General features: G+C 42.5%; 1 protein-coding gene across 1 annotated transcript in view; it reads right to left on the minus strand.

The window, feature by feature from the left end:
- ANXA2 (annexin A2) overlaps nt 1–17,234 on the minus strand; it is a 50,340-nt gene that overhangs the window by 23,995 nt on the left and 9,111 nt on the right. Inside the window, exon 3 of the mRNA XM_038746695.1 lies at nt 11,788–11,887. Coding sequence (XP_038602623.1) covers nt 11,788–11,887 — 100 coding nt within the window. The remainder of the gene's footprint in view (nt 1–11,787; nt 11,888–17,234) is intronic.

Raw genomic sequence — 17,234 nt, forward strand, 5'->3', positions numbered from 1 at the left:
TATTCTAAGCACTAGGAAGGTTATAAGGTGATCAGGTTGTCCCATGGGGGGCTCACAGTTTTAATCCCCATTTTACAGATGAGATAACTGAGGCACAGAAAAGTTAAGTGACTTGCCCAAAGTCACACAGCTGACAGTTGGCGGAGCCGGGATTTAAACCCACGACCTCTGACTCCAAAGCCTGTGCTCCTTCCACTGAGCCACACTGCTTCTCCGATGTGCTAGTTTCTCCCCAGGGTACGTTCTGTACAGACATTGGGTCAACCCTGACCGAGCCCAACCCAAATCAAGTCAGCCCTGATTTGATCCTCAGTATTTATCCCTCATTTTGACTTAGGTTCTTCCTAGTCTCCCCTCTTTAGGTTTCTGTGCATCCGTGTTTAGGGGGATGCACAGTATCTGCTGTAACCATAGAACTGTTCACAGAGTTTATGGGAACAGAGGTGACGTAGAGAAAGAGGGGTAGTAAATGTCAGCCAAGTTGCTGCAAAGTAAGTGGGCTGAATAGAATGTTTCTTTGTACAGAAACGCTCTGGGCATGTCACTCCCCTCCTCAAAAATCTCCAGTGGTTGTCTATCAACCTTAGAAGCAAGCAAAAACTCCTCACTCTCGGCTTCAAGGCTGTCCATCACGTCGCCCCCTCCTACCTCATCTTCATTCTCTCCTTCTACGGCCCAGCCCACACCCTCCACTCCTCTGCTGCTAACCTCCTCACTGGGACTCATTGTCACCTGTCCCGCCATTGACCCCTGGCCCACGTCCTACCTCTGGCATGGAATGCCCTCCCTCCACAGATCCGCCAAACTAGCTTTCTTCCTCCCTTCAAAGCCCTACTGAGAGCTCACCTCCTCCAGGAGGCCTTCCCAGACTGAGCCCCCCCCTTTTCCTCTCCTCCTCCTCCTCCTCTACCCATCTCCCCCCCTCCCTCCTTCTGCCCTACCCCCTTCCCCTCCCCACAGCACCTGTATATATTTGTACATATTTGTTACTCTATTTTATTAATGATGTGTAAATAGCTATAATTCTATTTATTCTGATGGTATTGACGCCTGTCTACTTGTTTTGCTTTGTTGTCTATCGCCCCCTTCTAGACTATGAGCCCGTTGTTGGGTAGGGACCGTCTCTATATGTTGCTGATTTGCACTTCCCAAGCACTTGTACAGTGCTCTGCACACAGTAAGTGCTCAGTAAATACGATTGAATGAATGAATGAACGAAAACTTTACAAGTGTGAGTACTATTTTTTTCAGATTGAGTAAGAAGGTGGAGCTGGCATCTACTTGACTCCTTAGGGGAAACTCTGAAATGGAGCTCTTAAGGGTTTAGTCCTTGGATCGAAATACCCAGGTCAGTTATTTGGACAATGTTTTGGTTACCTGCCAATTACTAACTTCTCTCCTGGAAGGTTATAAAAGGTCAGTTCCTGACTTTAGTGTAAGCCAATCCAGGGTAAAGAGAAGACTCTTCTGAACTGAACCTCCTCCTCACAGAGGAATGTGAAAAATTTCCCACTTTGGCTTTTTAGGTCAGGTGGCCACTGTGGCACTATTCTCAATTATTTTTCAGCACCATAGAAGAAAAAAAATCTCTAATGTTCCCTCTCCCACACATGAATATCTATTTTTTTCATTTTTAATGGCATTTGTTAAACACATACTATGTACTGTACTAAGCACTGGGGTAGTGTGGCTTACTGGAAAGAGCACAGGCTTGGGAGTCAGATGACATGGGTTCTAATCCCCGCTCCGCCGCCTGTCTGCTGTGTGAGCTTGGGCAAGTCACTTAACTTCTCTGCGCTTGTTACCTCATCTGCAAAGTGGGGATTAAAAGTGTGAGCCCTATGTGGGACAACCTGATTAACCTGTAAGTCCCCCAGTGCTTAGAACAGTGCTTGGCATATAGTAAGCACTTAACAAATACCATTATTATTATACAAGATAATCAGGTTGGACACAGTCTCTGTCCCACATAGGACTCACAGTACTACTTCCCATTTTACAGATGAGGTAACTGGTAAGTGACTTGTCCAAGATCAAACCTCAGACAAGTAGTGGAGCCGGGATTAGAACTCAGATCCTCTGACTCCTAGGCCTGTGCTCTTTCCACTAGACCTTGCTGCTTCTTAAAACACATTATAAATTATGCATGTTTATGCACATAGATTCCATACACAAACCTATGTGGAAAAAAAAAAATCCCCCACCCAAACCCATAAGCTATTTGTGGGAGTTCCTGCTCAACTCTGAGGGGGTGGAAATCCCAAGTCTTCTCCCTCATCTGGAATTTCTTGGAAAATGTGGGTCTGCATTTTTGTGGCCCAAAAACAACAAGCCGTATGAATCAGGATGCTGACTCACATTTGCCAAGACACACTGACTACACAAAGAAACTGGACTTCATTTTCTGCTCACTGAAGATTTCTGGAGGCACTCCCTAAAAGGTGGGGACTTTCTGGTTAAACCATTGCACTCATTCGCATTCCACAAGTATTTACTGAGGGTTCCCAGAGTTTCCAGAACTACACTGGGTATTGTCTTTCTCTGGTACAATGAAAATCATGAATGCAGCTCACTCACTCCTGGGAACGCTGCATAAACCTCAGAAAATCTCAGTCTTGGTTTTATTCTGAGAGCTGGGAACAAAGAAAACTACCAAGGGACAGCTTTTTAATTTTTATTACTTTCTATGCCTATTGCTTTGCTACCATGCATGGTGCCTTGTTTCCAGGCAGACTATCCTGCAGTAACTCCCTGTGTGCATCTGTATCCCATGATGTAGCTAGGACATGTTCCTCCAAAACACGGATTTTTTTTCCATGAATGGCTGTAAAATGGAGTATGCTTCCCATGGACTTAGAATTACATGCTCCAGCACCCCTGAAAAAATAATATGAAATTCCTTTATGTGCTAAATACAGCTCATTAAACATCACTAAACTATTGCTTAAGTTCTGTTAGAGTAATCCAAAACATCTTATAACATTAACTAAATGCACTATTCCATTATAAAAGTCTTCGCAGGAGGCTGCAGAAGTCGGAGCTTGTCCTGCTGATGGTAGTAGCGTTTTCTCTATTTTAGTATATAATCTGTTTGGTTTAGTTTGAATAGCCTTCTTCACATCTTCATAAAGTACTTTGATGCAGCCTAACTCGTTCTGAGTGATTCTACAAACCTGTCAACTCCTCTCTTCATCAAAATTTTCGGCAAATTCAATCTATTTTCATTAGAATTGATGTAAAATTTAATGTCATAATTTTACGGCTTCTCCTTCTGCTTTGGCAAACAGCAGTGATTTATTGGATTGTTCAAACCGGATGAGGTCCTCAGTGAACAATGATTTCTCAAAATGAGATGCAGTTATCTCACTGACATCTGTATTGTTCATTTCCCACTTAGGTTGCCTCCCCAGTTAATAATAATAATAATAATGATGGCATTTATTAAGTGCTTACTATGTGCAAAGCACTGTTCTAAGCACTGGAGTGGTTACAAGGTGATTAGGTTGTCCCATGGGGGGCTCACAGTCTTAATCCCCATTTTACAGATGAGGGAACTGAGGCTCAGAGAAGTGAAGTGATTTGCCCAAAGTCACACAGCCGACAATTGGCAGAGCTGGGATTAGAACCCATGACCTCTGACTCCCAAGCCTGTGCTCTTTCCACTGAGCCATGCTGCTTGTAGTATTTCTTCAGACAGATAATGGAGAAGCAGCATAGTTCACTGGAAAAGCTTTGGAACTGGTAGTCTGGAGACCTGGATTCTAGTCCCAACTGAGCCTGATCTGATTATTTTTGTATCTACACTAACGGTTATCATCTAGTAAGCATTTAATCCTGAAATTAATAATTATTAGCTGTGACATGATGAGGATGAGAAAAAAATTCCTATAATCAAAATTTGGCCTGCAGGTGGACTGATGAGAGGAGTTTGTTAAATGCCTCAACTTGTAGTATTGATACATTTCTGAGGTGGAGGTCGCATGGTCGAATCAAGAGAAGCAGTGTGGAAAGAGCATGGGCCTGGGGGCCAGGGGATCTGAGCTCTAATCCTGGCTCTGCCACTTGCCTGTGTGACATTGGGCAAGTTGCTTAACCTTTCTGTGCCTCAGTTTCGTCATCTATACAAGTGGAGATAAGCACAATGTGGGATGGGGCTGTGGCTAGCCTGATTATCTTGGATTTACCCCAGGTCTTAATATACCGCTTAGCCCAGTATAAGCACGGAACAGATATCACAACTATTATTAAATAAATGCTTTAAAACGTCACTAAAAACTCAAAACATATTCAACTGCCAGCTGAAAATACAAAGGAATAGGGTGTGTGTTCCTTCCTCTTTATGATCTGAGCTTGGGAGCCAGAGGTCATGGGTTCTAATCCCGGCTCCACCGGTTGTCAGCTGGGTGACTTTGGGCAAGTCACTTAACTTCTCTGGGCCTCAGTTCCCTCATCTGTAAAATGGGGATTAAGACTGTGAGCCTCTCGTGGGACAACCTAATCATCTTGTATCCCCCCAGTGCTTAGAACAGTGCTTTCACACACAGTAAGTGCTTAACAAATACCACCATTATTATTATTATTATTATTATCTGAGAATTTACGAGCCAGCTGAGAAGGGAAAAATCAACTTGGAAGATGATGGCAGAGAAATCACAAGCCACTCCTAATTCAACCTCATCTCCTAATTTATAGGGCTAGGGATGGGCTGCTTTTACTGCCTTCAACAAACAAACGGCAATCAGACAACCTACATCCCTGGGAAACATTGGTATTAGGGCGGTCTAAGTGAACACAGACCGTCATTGATCTATCTCATCTCCGCAAGGTCAGGCGAGGGAGGCAGAGAGTGTATGAAGACCTGCAATTAGAAAGGTGCACTGCATTCTTCCTCCAGGCATCTTAGAAGACTTGGTGCTCCATTTTGGCAAGCAGAACTGTCACGTACACAATGTAATCGCCTAGGATATCTGTGCTTCTGGTCCAAATGCAGTCACGATTTACAGTGGCTTCTCTCAGTACTGGCCCGCTGCAAGTTGAGAACTCTAAAATAACCGTAACACAAAGAAATGGGAGCTCAGCAAATGGGCCCTGAGTTATTACCTTCCATTAGCAGGAGCCATTGGAGAGAGAGATGACTGCAGTGAAAGCATTCAGCTCCGCACCAGAATGAGGTAGAGCACTTTCTCTTGGAGGGTTTCACTTAGATACAGTTTCCTCTTGGGGAGATGGTTTCTCTCTGGCTTGCTAATTTCTTCTCCAAGATGCTCCAAACTCTTCTCCTTAAAGGAGAGCCCTTTTCCCGCTTCAAAGACTTTATCAGGCAGCCTGTTGGGTGGACAATCTTTCCAGATGCCAGGCAATACAGGTAGTTCACAGCAAATGTATGAAATAACTGCCTTTATGATACCCAGTGGAGTAACCATTTGTGATATCCTGCAGGTTTAAGGAACTCCACTTACAGAGATACTATGGATACTGAAATCTACTCTGATATTCTGTATTTGTGTAAAATTTTGCTTGCTTTTTGCATCCTTTCTGGAAAACACAGATAGCGCTAAGATCAAAACTGGCAATAAGAGGATAATTCATCCTAGAATTCCACAAAGAACCAAGTTGTGGCGGTTATTGGCACTTAACGTTAATTCTGGGGTTGTGCTGCAGTTAATTACAACCTATTTTGTGTAGTCTGGATTTATCCTTTTTCATTTAGCTGACTTTCTATTCTAGTGTTTTGGACCCATATGGTAAACCATCCACAGCTGTGTTGCACACTATATAGCATATATTTAACCCTAGGCTAATCTACACGAAGCCACTCCTACAGATTTAAGATCAAGGAGCTTCTTGCTAATTAGGCAATAATAATATTTTTTGCATGGTTTGACTTTATTTCCAAGCACATAAATCAAGGCTCTTTTGCTATAAAACTGTTTCAGAGAATATAAAGAGGAAAAAATGGAAATCTGAAATCCTGAAACTAAAGAGGCAAAGGTTTGTGAGAAAGGTTGAATGTTTTGCCCATCAGGGAACAAGTGAATTACAAGGAATGAATTGAGGGCATGGATTAATCCACAGCAGCTGATTTTCCACTGGTAAACTTTAATTACAGCAAAGAGAAGAGAAACAAGATTTCAGACTGGCTCCTTTAAATTGAACAAGTGCCCATAATGTGCTCGTTGTTATAAAGTCAAATGTGTATTATGTTTGTGTTCAATCTTGTGTGTCCTGTTGGACTCATAAACACCCTGCAACCAGGTTTTCATTTCACAATGGGAGTATTTAACAAATACTGCAGAAAAATAAATGAACAGAACACATTAAAGGTTAGAGGGAGACATGAGGGAGACATGTCTAAGACATGACAGAAATACTCCCCCGCCATCTCACGTACAAATACCATGTGCATCTCAAAAAAAACCAAACTCTCAATCAGCTCTCCCCCTCCTACTTTACCTCACTAATCTCTTACTAGAACCCAGCCTGCACGATGGGCTCCTCTAATATCAACCTACTCATTGTACCTCCATCTTGTTTGTCTCAATGCCAACCTCTTTATCCTACCCTCCCTATGGCCTGGAACTCCCTCCTTCTTCATATTTGGCAGACCACCACTTTCCTCATTGTCAAAGCCGTACTTAAATCATATTTCCTCTCAGAGGCCTTCCCTTATTTCCCCACCCTCTTCACACTCCTTTCTGCATCACCTGTGAACTTGGGTGTGTACCTCTTAAGCTCTTTGATACTCCCTAGATCCCTAGCCCCAAAGCATTTATGTACCTGTCCCTCTACTCCTCCTTTTTTTAAAGGTATTTCTTAAATACTATGTGCCAGGAAATGGGGTAGATAAAAACATAACCAGGATGGACACAGTCCCTGTCCCCCATAGGGCTCACAGTCTTAATCCCATTTTACAGATGAGGTACTATAGGCATAGAAAAATGAAGGGACTTGCCCCAGATGACACAGCAGGTAAGGGGCAGAGCCAGGATTAGAACCCAAGTCCTCTGACTCTATTCTGTCACTTCCCCTTTCTGTAATTTATTTTAATGTCTACCTCCCCCAACTCAGCAATAACAGCCATGTGGGCAGGGATCATGTCTATCAACTCTTTTGTACTGTATTCTCACAAATTATTAGTACAGTATTCTGCACACTGTAAGCGCTCAATAAATTCCACTGACTAATAGAAAATAACTTTTTTGTGGTACTGAATTCCTGTTTTGCTTTTTAGTTTTAGTTTTGTTTGGGATTAATAATGATAAGTGAGAAATGAATGCAGGGCTTCACACTGCCACCTCTGGAAAGAAAACAGGCAGAGTTTAGGGGGAGGCTAACTTTACCTGTCTTCTGCCAACTCCTCAATAAACTAGAAATTTGAATAAAATATGCTGGGAAATGGAAGTTCAGGCAACCACATCTTGCTAAATGGCATTCCAGAAGAGAATACAGTGTGTTTTTTTTTAATCCCCTCACCAAATTGATGAGTTGCTTAAAAAATAAATAGCCCAACGATGATGATGATGATGATAATGGCATTTATTAAGCGCTTACTATGTGCAAAGCACTGTTCTAAGTGCTGGCAAAGCACTGTTCTAAGCGCTGGGGAGGTTACAAGGAGATTAGGTTGTCCCACCGGGGGGCTCACAGTCTTAATCCTCATTTTACAGATGAGGTAACTGAGGCACAGAGAAGTTAAGTGGCTTGCCCAAAGTCACACAGCTGACAATTGACAGAGCTGGGATTCAAACCCATGACCCCTGACTCCAAATCCCATGCTCTTACCACTAAGCCATGCTGCTTCTGGGCTTTTAGAATTTAGATACAATAATATCTTTTGGGAATAAAAACTAAACACGACAAATTTCTGTATTGCTTAAAATCTGATTTTGTTGTGTGCTTTCAGTTTTAGTCACTCAAACAAAGTCTAGTGATTCTGATCTTGTGAAGATCTGAAACATCTCACACTGCCCGTTGTAGCCTCAGGTTTTGGCTGCCTTCCTCCCAGACCTAACAGACTGTGAATAGATTTGAACAGTGATTCTGTGTCTGCATGGGATATGTTGAAAACATTCCACAGAATCCATCTGCATCCTAACAACCCCAGGACTATGTCACATATTAGCCAGCTATCGTTTGATATTTGTCACAAGTTAGGGTGAGCTGGGGCTGGAGTGGTTTTCCCTGAAATTTCATCCTTGAATGGGCCTTCTCAGTGGGCCATGAGTTGGAACTCCGCTTGGTCGGGATTTCTGCACCTAATTTGCTCCAATTCAGTTCACCCTCCACAGGCCCTGAAGTTTCAGGAGGATCCGCAACACCGAGAGAAGCAGTAAGTCTTAGTAGTTAGAGCAGAGGCCCGGGAGTCAAAAGTACCTGATTTCTAATCCTAGCTCTGTCAACCCATCTGCTGTGTGACCTGGGGTAAGTCACTTCACTTCTCTGTGCCTCAGTTATCTCATCTGTAGAATGGGGATTAAGACTGTGAGCCCCACACAGGACTGTGTCCAACCCGATTTGCTTGTATCCACCCCATTACTTAGTACAGTGCTTGGCTCCTATTAAGCACTTAACAAATACCATAATTTTTATTATTGCATTTTGCTTGTTTTCATGACACCTATCACTTATATTAGCTAAAAGCTCTAAAAAAAAGGCAGCAAAGAGAAATACTGGTGCACTACAATCAATGGTATTGACTGAGCATTTTATTAAAAGCTTGGGAGTGTACAATACAATAGAGTCGGTAGGCAAGTTCCCTGCCCACAAGGAGCTTATAATACAGTGAGGGAGCCAGACATTAAAATAAAGTAAATATAGGAGAAAGTGACAGATAATAAAGAGACATACATAACTGCTGTGGAGCTGGGGGCTGGGTGCAGGCCAAGAACAGAGGGAGAACAGAATGAGAAAATGAGGTTCCCAAATTTTTAAATGCCATGAAAACTGCCTCTTCTGATCCTCCAGCATTGCTCAGAAAAGTTTCCATACTGAGTTGCATCTTCCAAAAGGCAAAAACTAACTGAACTAAGTGAGCCATGAGCACATAAAGCACAAGCCTTGAGAGTCAGCCAGTCTTCTTTATAGCTACTTCTCTAAGGAAAACCGGCCAGACCCCATGTCTTGATCACACAATTGAGAAGTTTTAGAACTTTTCAATATTAGAATCAAAAGATTTTGCTTATTTAAACCCTGACAGAAATCCCAAGCACAGGCAGAATATGATCCTAAGCAGGTAGGATACGTGCCTGGTTTTATTAGCACAAACCAGAACCTGTAAGTCAAAATCTTCCTGTTTCCACGATGAGAAACTGCACTGAGCATTTCTTGGGAACTGTTAATTCAGGGGAAGGATGGTAGTTTCACTGCTATGGGAAGTTCTACTTTAAATAGAGTGGAGATTTTATGCAATCTTAAAAGTCCAAGCCATTCCAAGTTCCTCATGCAGGAATAAAGGATAGCTTTGTTCTGTTTCAGGCTTGTAAAAAGCAGAATCTTTTGGGGATGAGTTAACTGTTTGACTTTGAGTGGATTTCTGTGCTGGCACGTTGGCAACCACAGGGCTCTAGATCCACCCAACTCCTGACACAGAGCTGAGTTTCAGGGAGCCTGATCACACCCTGTCCTCTATCAAAGAGAAATCAGAATCGTTTCTGGTCATTATGAATATTAATCCTCTGCAATTCACTTCCAAATTAGTGAAAAGGGTCAGCCAAAACTAGTATGGTTGGAATTTCTGGTTATTTTATAAAACAAAAAACAGAACAAAACATCAGCAGCGAGACCTAGTGGGAAAAGGCCAGGCCTAGGAGTCAGAGGACGTGGGTTCTAATCCCGGCTCTGCCATGTGTCTACTGTGTGACCTTGAGTAAGCCACATCACACCTCTATGCCTCAGTTCCCTTATCTGTAAAATGGGAATTAAGATTGTGAGCCCCATGTGGGACAGGGCCTGTGCCCAACTCAATTATTTTTTATCTACCCCAGTGCTTAGTACAGTGCTTGGCACATAGTAACAGTTGAACAAATACCAGTTATTAAACAAACAAGCAAACAAACAAAAAACACCCCACCCAAGTGCTAAAGTCTAATTATTCTGATACACAAATCTATTGCTATAATGGATCAGCTTCAAATGCATTACAAAAAACCTGAAAGATGGAAGGTCTCCTTGAAGAACAGATTCTATACCTTGAAATTACTGGGTTTAGAAGATTTGGGCACCCTCTCTTCTCTGTTAGAGAAAATGGCTCTGAGGCATTTAATCTCCTAGTCTAGTTAAAAGCTCCAGATGTATTTGTACTCTTAGTAAAGTGTATATGAATTCTTCTGTGGTACACACAACTGTACAAAGCTCTGAAAATTAAAGTATATCTCCTCAGTTAGCAAAGTTGTTGTTCTACCTACTAATGTGATATTTGAAACATGCGTGAATATCAAGAAATAAAGGCAGTGTAGTTTTACAACACTCCCATTCAACTGATTTTCCTGGTCAGGGTGGGCCTAGACCCCTATGAATGCATAAGCAGCAGCATGGCTCAGTGGAAAGAGCACGGGCTTTGGAGTCAGAGGTCATGAGTTCAAACCCCGGCTCTGCCAATTGTCTGCTGTGTGACTTTGGGCAAGTCACTTAACTCCTCTGGGCCTCAGTTCCCTCATCTGTAAAATGGGGATTGAGACTGTGAGCCCCCCGTGGGACAACCTGATCACCTTGTAACCTCCCCAGTGCTTAGAACAGTGCTTTGCACATAGTAAGCGCTTAATAAATGCCATTATTATTATTATTATAAACAAGACTATCTCCATGTCCCCTTCTGCTGTGTCTGCTTCAATAGCAGAATCACCAAGTAGTATGGCCTAGTCAGTCAGTGCAGAACACTGTAATAAGCACTTAGGAGAGTACAATACAACAGAGTTAGTAGACACATTCCTTGTCCACATGCAGTTTACAGTCTAAAGGAAAGCCCAGCTCTGGGAGTCGGAGAACCTAGGTTCTAATCCTATCTCTGCCATTAACTTGCTGTATGACCTTAGGTAAGTCACTTAATATTCTCTGTACCTTAGTTTCTTCATCTGTAAAATGGAGAGTAAAGGTGGAAATTTTAAAGTTCACAAGACTCACAATCTGTTTTGGGAATTAAATTTCCAAGTGATGGGACAACCACAATTTACCCAGCGGGCATTCACTAAAGACTTAACTGACGACAATGTCTTATTTTTAAAAGAAATTTTTTCCTCCTCATGATCAGAGCTGAATATTCCAGGTTCTCTAAGTACTCTATCTGTGCTGCACCTTCTCCTCAGTCCTGGCTCCCTAGCAAATAATGTGGCATTTCATTCTGTACAACAGAGAAAAAAACCAAAAAAAACCTACTGTAAAATTTCCACCGTTAGGCATCCAGATCAAAAAGCATAGTAGCAGGATTTTCTCAGACTATCCCTCCTCAACCTTACCACAAATATTCATATATAACCCTTTAAAGGCTCTGGGATGTGAATCCAGCTAGGCCATAACACTTACATTATCTAAACAGAGCTCTTTCCCAGTCATTTCTCTTCTTGCTTACAAGAATGTAATGGCTCTAACACCCTGTAACATTGAATGTGACAAACTCTCTGTGTTGGCATGTCACTATACCAAGACTGCTATTAGCAGCCCAAAAGAATGGTGAAGTATGCAAGTTTGGCTTTGGTAACGTATCATAGTTCAAGAAACTAGAAGCCCATATAATCTTGATGGTTTTGCCATTTTCTGGTCAGTAGACATGGGAGAGAGGATTAAGGCTCTTACCTTTAGTCTTGATGGCCGTTTCGATGTTTAAAGCATCTCTCTCAGCATCAAAATTAGTGTAGGCCTTCACTGAGCCATAAACACTTTGGGGTGTAGAATGCTGAGGTTACAAAAGAAAAAAAATCCAATTTTTTGTTTTTACTCATTGATAATAAAATACTTGCCCTAGATAAAATCAAGTACTAATATCTCCCCATCAAATGGGAAAGGAAGGAGTTTCCCCCATTTATTATACAGTTAAGTAAAGCTATGGTTACTCTTCCAACTAGTACAGGCAACAATCTTCAATGGGTTGGAGACAGCATATTCCTCTGGTGACTCCTGCTCGCTAAGGCCATTTTTTTTTAGATGAGACACTAGAAATTCAAAATCTAGAGACACAAAGAGAGAATGCTTTGAAATCCTAAAAGTAGAATGACAGCAGTTTGAATACGCCTGAAATTCTTGATTTCCAGATGTTGTTGGCTAAACGAAGCAATAGTATTTGAGTGCTTACTGTGTGCAGAGTACTGTACTAAGCGCTTGGGAGAATTCAATACAATGGATTTTGTAGACACGTTTCCTGACCAAACTGAGCTTGCAGTTTAGAGGGAAAATGCTCTGGAAATTTGGCAAGGGAAGTTGAATTATCGTTAATTCTGTGGCTTTGGGTTTTTCAGAGTACAAAGTTCCTGGATGGCTTGGACCTGGCTCTGCCGATAACTGAATGAAAGCATTTTCCTTAGCTGTGGCTATCTCGGGAGCATAGAGATGGTCTGGCAGGAAATACTATCATTGTATAGTAATGGAGACTTGCAGAAATTTGGAAAAGGCCATCATATGAAAGGATACTCAACCAACATATTGGATACAACATGTACAATCAGCATATTTATTGAGCATTTACTGTGTGCAGTACATTGTACCAAACACTTGGGAGAGTACAAGAGAGTTGGTCAACATGATCTCTGGTCTCAAGGAGCTTATTCTTGTGGTAATGCTTCATCTATGGCCTTTGCCAAATTTCTAAATCTCTCCCTCTCTAGCTCTCTCCTTCCCAGATAGTTTATGACTCCCAGATACTTTATTACCTGTTTGAAGTAACTGTTCACAGCATGATACTATTGCTCTTGCTCCTTTTTTATGAGCAGTCAAGAGACAGGAGTGCTCAGATTTAACACTCCATCTACATTTAAGTAATTGCAAAACAACTCAGCCACGCCACTTGATTTTACCAACGGTGAGCTGTCTGGGTTAAGAGGCGAGACATCGTTTTCCGGGCTTGACTGGATGGAATATAATTAATATTTTAGATCAGAGTAAGTACCCTTAGTAATTTCACTACTTCAAACGTTTTGAAACTAGAGACGTACCATCAAGGTACTTGGCACAAAATTTCTCTGAATTTCTCCAGAAAAAGGCATAATCCACAAATCAGGTAAAGGGAATGGAGAAGACATCAAAAACTTTCAGAGTAAATACTCCTTTTGAAACATGTATTCTCTTAGTCTCTCTGGAACACATACACTGCAGTTATGTGAACAAAGATTTCAAGGATGAAATTATTATTTAATAACATTGCAGGACCATCATTATCAACAAAGCCTCTTTAGACAGTCTACTCTTCTTTCTTCCAAAAAAAATGGTAAGTATTATGAAGCAGAGTGGCGTACTGGAAAGAACATAGGCTTGGGTGTTTAAGGACACAAACTCACGGGTTGTGTGACTTTGGGCAAGTCACTTCACTATGCCTCAGTTTCCTCCTATGCAAAATGGGGATTAAATACCTATTCTCCCTCCTACTTAGACTGTGAGCCTGATGTGGGACAGATAGTTGATCTAATTATCCTGGATCTGCCCCAGAGCTTAGTACAGTGCTTGGCACAAAGTAAGCATCTAACAAATACCACAATTATTATTACTATTATTATAGCAAAGCAAAACACATGTGATCCCAATGACAACCAATTTGGTGAGATGGATCCCCTAAGATCACAGGTAGCATTTCAGAATGTACACCAAGAGACAGTGGATAAAACTATATGAAAAGAACACCCTAATTGATGATAATTTTGTGGTCTTTATTGTACACTTACTAAGATCTGAGGTAGTTATAAGCAGATTAAACAGCCTCTGTCCCTCAGAGCAAATACTGACATCTTTGTAAAAAAGCAAGTCCTTCAGAAAGTCAAAATCTCGAATCAAGCTTGCATAAAAGCAAGCACTTCTTTTATTGGTATCAATTCTATCTTTGAGCTTCTGTCTTCTATTATTTTTTCAGCGGCGATGCATTTTTAAGGACTGAAACGGATATAGCCACAAAACCACACAGTGATGTCAGTGCTGAGTTTGCCTCAATTTTAAACAATTAAATGAGACCTCGTTTTGATGACAAGCGTTGCTGACCTTTATTCTTGATGAAGAAACACAGATAAAAATTATAATAAGAGAGCTGTGGAGTGTTTCTACTACTACTACTAATGATCCCCATTATCCCACCCACACAGGTTTGGCGGGTGGGGAATAGATTTGCAAACCCCCGTCTCACATCTGGTGTCTTCACCGGGATCATAGAAAGGGCAGAGATTAACTCTTGTGCTATGCAGAGGGATAGAAAGAGACGCAATGTCACCTAGGCACGGGGCTCGGGAGTCAGAGAACCTGGGTTCTAATTCTGACTGCGCCACTTGCCTGCTGGGTGACCTTGAGCAAGTCCCTTGGCTTCTCTGTGACTCAGTTTCCTCCTCTGTAAAACGGATTCCGTCCCTGTTCTCCTTCCCCTTTAGACTGCTAGCCTCATGAGTGACACGATGATTGCGTAGCTCCAACAGGAGTAGTGGCAGTGGTTGGCATGCTGGAAGCGGTTAATAAATACCACAGTTATTATTATTACAGGGCTGCTTCACCCAGTGTGTTCTCGCTTAGCTCTGAAGATGTATAGGACCACTGGGGATAGGACAAGGGTTGGCCAGCTGGCACTCATCCAACCACTGAGGCAGCCCTGGACAAGCCACAAATCTAAGCACAAGAAGCATTTGCCCCCCTGGGGAGCTTGGCGGAAAAAAACAGTCTCCAGCCAGCTGAGTCCCACGATAGCTTGGATAAGCAGCATGGCTATAGAGAAGCAGCATGGCTCAGTGGAAAGAGCCCGGGCTTTGGAGTCAGAGGTCATGGGTTCAAATCCCGGCTCCGCCACTTGTCAGCTGTGTGACTTCGGGCAAGTCACTTCACTTCTCTGTGTCTCGGTTACCTCATCCGGAAAATGGGGATTAAATGTGAGCCCCAAGTGGGACAACCTGATCACCTTGTAGCCTCCCCAGTGCTTAGAACAGTGCTTTGCACATAGTAAGCACTTAATAAATGCCGTTATTATTATTATTATTATTATTATTATAACTGTGGTGTTTGTTTAGTGCTTACTATGTGCCAGGCACTGTACTGAGCACTGGGGTGAACACAAGCAGATTGGGTTGGCCATAATAATAATAGTGGTATTTGTTAAGAGCTTACTATGTGCCACACACTGTTCTAAGCGCTGGGGTAAATACAGGGTAATAATAATAATAATAGTGGTATTTGTTAAGTGCTTAATATGTGCCAAGCACTGTTCTAAGCATTGGGGTAGATACCAGGTAATCAAGTTGTCCCACGTGGGGCTCACAGTCTTAATCCCCATTTTACAGATAAGGTAACTGAGGCTCAGAGAAGTTAAGTGACTTGCCCAAAGTTACACAGCCGATAAGTGGTGGAGCCAGGATTGGAACCCATGACCTCTGACTCCCAAACCCGTGCTCTTTCCACTAAGCCACACTGCTTCACTATCCCACAGGGGGCTCACAGTCTCAATCCCCATTTTACAGATAAGGTAACTGAGGCTCAGAGAAGTTAAGTGACTTGCCCAAGGTCACACAGCAGACATGTGGTGGGGTCAGGAATGGAACCCAGGTCCTTCTGATTCCCAGGTCCATGCTCTATGCACTTAGCCACGCTGCTTCTCCACAACCTCTCTGTGCTTTGATTTCTTCATCTATAAACTGAAGATTACAACAGCAACCTTCTCTCCCCACCTACTAAATTGTGAGCCCGGATGCGAATGATTGACTTGAATCTAGCGCAGTCCTTTATACATTTTTGGGGACGTAGTAAATGAATAATAAATATCATCATTATTACTAACTCAGGGACAGCCCTACAACTGTAGAGCTGCAGCTATTCTAGTCCTTTCACGGGCTAGCTAAATGACCTTAAGCCTTAAGTGCTTAGTACAGTGCTCTGCACATAGTAAGTGCTCAATAAATATGATTGATGAAATGACCTTCACCAAGTCAACTCTCCTGAAGGGACCCTAAAGTCACCCCAACTCAGCCCCTAACCCCAGAGAAGAACTGGGTATCCACGATGTCCTGAGGCTCAGGCAGTATAGCCAGGAAAATACTCTACCCTCTTGAAAGTGGAGTCAAATTCAGGCTGCAAAGAATCATAGGGCACAGCACTGCCTCAGTCCCTGAACTGGGGAAGGGGCAAGGACGAGTGGATTTCTCTCCATCTCTTTAAGGGCTGCAAGACTACTTGATTTTGCCCCACTTTGGAGGAAAATGGTCTGAACTCACAAAGGGATGCCCCATGACGTATCTGCTGTGGGCAGGGAACATTTCTACCAACTCTGTTGTATTGTACTCCCCCAAGCACTTAGTACAGTGCTCTGCACACAGTAAGCACTAGGTAAATACAACTGATTGACTGATACTACGTCATCTTTGAATAGGGAGGATGTGAGCGGAGATGGGGTAAGTTGCAAAGGAGAAATCTGCCCTTCTTGGGGAGAGGTAGAAAAGCCACCAAACTGGCAGTTTTGTTACCATGGTTGCTCTCCCTGTAATCTTCTGGTGGGAAGGGATTGCGTCTACCAACTCTACTTTCCTAAATGCTTAGTACAGTGCTCTGCACACAGGAAATGCTCAATGCATATGACTGATTCTCTTCCAGTAATTCTTCAATGCAATCAATCAATCATATTTATTGAACACTTATTGTGTGCAGAGCACTGTACTAAGTGCTTGGGAAGTACAAGTTGGCAACACATAGAGATGGTCCCTACCCAACAGTGGGCTCACAGTCTAGAATGCACCACAGAGAGGAGCTTTGGAGGAGCAGAGTAGGTTGCAGCACAGATCACTGAGGTGCCCTTCTGCTTCAAAACAAGAATAATAAATAATAATGGCATTTATTAAGTGCTTACTATGTGCAAAGCACTGTTCGAAGCACTGGGGAGGTTACAAGGTGGTCAGGTTGTCCCAAAGGGGGCTCACAGTCTTAATCCCCATTTTACAGATGAGGTAACTGAGGCACAGAGAAGTTGAGTGACTTGCTCAAAGTTACACAGCTGACAATTGGCAGAGCCAGGATTTGAACCCATGATCTCTGACTCCAAAGCCCGTGCTATTTCCCCTGAGCCATGCTGCTTCCCC

Source organism: Tachyglossus aculeatus, chromosome 5 (assembly GCF_015852505.1).
Source record: "Tachyglossus aculeatus isolate mTacAcu1 chromosome 5, mTacAcu1.pri, whole genome shotgun sequence".
Classification (NCBI taxonomy): Eukaryota; Metazoa; Chordata; class Mammalia; order Monotremata; family Tachyglossidae; genus Tachyglossus; species Tachyglossus aculeatus.